Source organism: Lactuca virosa, chromosome 3 (genome assembly GCF_052849685.1).
Source record: "Lactuca virosa cultivar CGN04683 chromosome 3, Lactuca_virosa_CGN04683_v6, whole genome shotgun sequence".
Classification (NCBI taxonomy): Eukaryota; Viridiplantae; Streptophyta; class Magnoliopsida; order Asterales; family Asteraceae; genus Lactuca; species Lactuca virosa.
Genome location: NC_136428.1, coordinates 8489433 through 8492460, shown reverse-complemented (window position 1 = coordinate 8492460; position 3028 = coordinate 8489433). Strand labels below are relative to the sequence as shown.

Sequence of the window (3028 nt, the reverse complement as noted above, 5' to 3'; positions counted from 1 at the left end):
GAAAGATGCAAACCTTTCTACGATATCTTGAAGAAGAATAAAAAATTCGAATGGACCCAGGAGCACGAAGAAGCCTTCCAATAACTTAAAAGATATTTAATTTCAGCACCACTATTGGTGAAACCTCTAGATGGGGAACCACTCCTCCTCTACCTCTCAGTATCTTAAAATGAGGTGAGTGTTGTCCTAGCCAAGGATTTCAACGGAGACCAACATCCCATCTACCGTGTAAGTAAAAGTCTCCTAGATCCTGAGACCACGTATTCCCATCTCGAAAAGTTAATACTTGCATTGGTAACTACTTCCACTAAATTAAGACATTACTTTGAAACGCATACCATACATGTAAAGACTAACTATCACATTAAGAATGTGATGAGAAAACCAGAGATGTCAGGAAGAATGGCAAAGTGGTACGTGAAGCTGAGCACATTCGAGATAAAGTAAGAACCAAGATCCGTTATAAATTCTCAAGCATTAGCGGACTTTATGGCTGAATTCAACGATGATCTACAGATTGAAGTAGAAGTAGAAGATAAGCAACTCTTAGAAAAAGAAAACAAGGGAAAATGGACACTATTCACGGATGGAGCATCAAACCAAAGAGGAACTGGACTAGGAATCATACTAAAGTTGCCACAGGGGGACATCCTACCCCAGGCAATAAGTTGTGAATACAATGCAACCAACAATGAGGCGGAATACGAAGCACTCATCATGGGATTGCAATTGGTTAAGGATCTCCAAATCAAGGATCTTCAGGTATTCGTGGATTCGTTATTATTGACTAATCCCTTTAATGGATCCTATGCAGTAAAAGGCAAAAGATTAGCACTATATCTCGATATCCTCAAAAAACTAGCCTCCGAATTTGAAAACTTTAGCCTAGATCAAGTTCCCAGATAAGAAAAAACTGAAGCAGACGCATTGGCTAACTTAGGATTTTCTCTAAGGATCCCACCAGAAATGAGGATCCTTATAACCCACATACAAACTCCAGCAATAAAAGATCCCTCGGAGAAACCAAAAAACCCTTACTGAACAATGAATATAGCAGCTATCTGAGATCCTGACCCACAGATCCCTCCTCAAAGGGATCACGACGATCAAGATCCTCAAAGAAATCCAGAAGCATGGATCCAACCTATTATGGAATACTTGCAAAATGGCACGATCCCAAAAGAGTGAAAAAGCGACAGAGCATTCAGATCAAGGGTCTCAAGGTTTGTAATAATCCAAGGTAAATTATATAAAAAATCCATGGCAGGTCCATACCTTAGGGGCAGATCCTTATGCTCCAAAGTGTTGAGAACAGGATACTACTGGCCAACCATGAAGAAAGATTCTTTCCTACATGCTCAAAAATGTGATGCTTGTCAAAGACATAGCAACATCCTACATCAACCAACAGAACATCTACATCCTATAATCTCCCCTTGGCCATTCATGAATTTGGGGATGGATATAGTAGGCAAGTTGTCGGTAGCTCCCAGAGGAAAAGTCTTCATGCTAGTGATGGCCAACTACTTCTCAAAGTGGATAAAGGTCGAAGATTTTGTTCAGGTAAGAGACAAAGAGGTAGTCTCATTTAGTAAACGCAATATATTGACCAGGTTCGAGATCCCTGCCGAAATCATATGCGACAACGGATCCTAGTTCATAAGCAAAAGGACAAGAGACTTTTGCACGAGTTGGGGAATCAAAGTGATAATGTCCACTCCTGTTCAACCTCAAGCCAACGGTCAAGCAAAATCTAACAACAAAATCATAGTCAATAACTTGAAGAAAAGGTTAGATGAAAAGAAAGGAAAATGGGTAGAAGAACTTCCTTTTGTCCTATGGGCAGATAGGACCACTTCCAAAGTAGCCACAGTCCAAACCCCATACTCCTTGGTGTTCGGAGCAGAAGCAATAATCCATACTTAAGTACTGATCCCGACAGCAAGATACCTACTTCAAAGTCACGAAAACAACAACGGGATCCTGGCCCAGGATCTTGATACTATTGATGAACTCATGGAACTTGCCAAGATCCGCATCGCTACTCTTCAAAAGAGAATCACCAAGGCATACAACAAGAATATAAAAGTCAGAAGATTCCAGATAGCAGACTTTGTATTAAGGAAAACATTCCAAAACACCAAGGATCCTAGTGCAGGTAAATTGGCACCTAGGTGGGAAGGACCATATCTCATAGATGTTGAAGCAGGAAAAGGGGCATACTGGTTAGCTACTCTTTATGGGAGTATCTTGCCAAGATCCTGGAATGTTGTACATCTTAAAGCAAATCATATGTAAGTAAGATCAGTCACTCTTCAACAAACTCAAGGTGCACGCATTCTTTACCTTAATTATTATTATTATTTTGTTCTTCTTGAATACATTACTGACTTAAACATCGGAGGGGCGTTAGCTAGACTAACGCCCACCGCTAGCTAATGTTTGTTGTGCACAGGGAATCAAGGATCCTGACACACAAGGATCCTGACACACGAGCATCCTGACACATGAAGATCCAAGGATCCTGACATACAAGGATCTTGACACTTGAGGACCCTGGCAATTAAGAGTCCCATAGCTACAACGTTCTATAATTCTTAATGATTTCAATACGCAAACATCCTAGTAACTATGAATAGAGACTGATCATCTCTCCTTCGAAAAGGGTACTTAATCCCCTCTAAGGTTTAAAGAGTTAATTAACTCTTCATAAGAATTAAGGTTTCTACACCTCGCTTGGACGTACGTTATCTAACTATGGGATGTGAATAAAGGGATCATTTCATGCTGTAGTGACTTGGCAACCCTCATATTTCTGAACATAAGTTAAGATACTAACAAAATTGACATGTTATCTCAAGTTGGGATCTTCCCCAGATGATTCCTAAGGTTTATAACATTGACATGTTATCTCAAGTTGGGATCTTCTACAGGAAATACCTACGATTTATAACATTTTTGTGTTATCACGCAATTAGGATTTTCCCCAGTAATTTACTAAATTTTATAGCACTAACGTGTAATCTCA

General features: G+C 39.8%; 1 protein-coding gene across 1 annotated transcript; it reads left to right on the top strand.

Moving 5' to 3' along the window:
- The first annotated feature begins 489 nt into the window (after nucleotides 1-489).
- LOC145163283 (uncharacterized) lies at nucleotides 490-906 on the top strand. Its single transcript, XM_079082119.1, has one exon. The coding sequence runs from the start codon at nucleotides 490-492 to the stop codon at nucleotides 904-906; it is 417 nt and encodes a 138-aa protein (XP_078938245.1).
- Nucleotides 907-3028: the final 2122 nt, after the last annotated feature.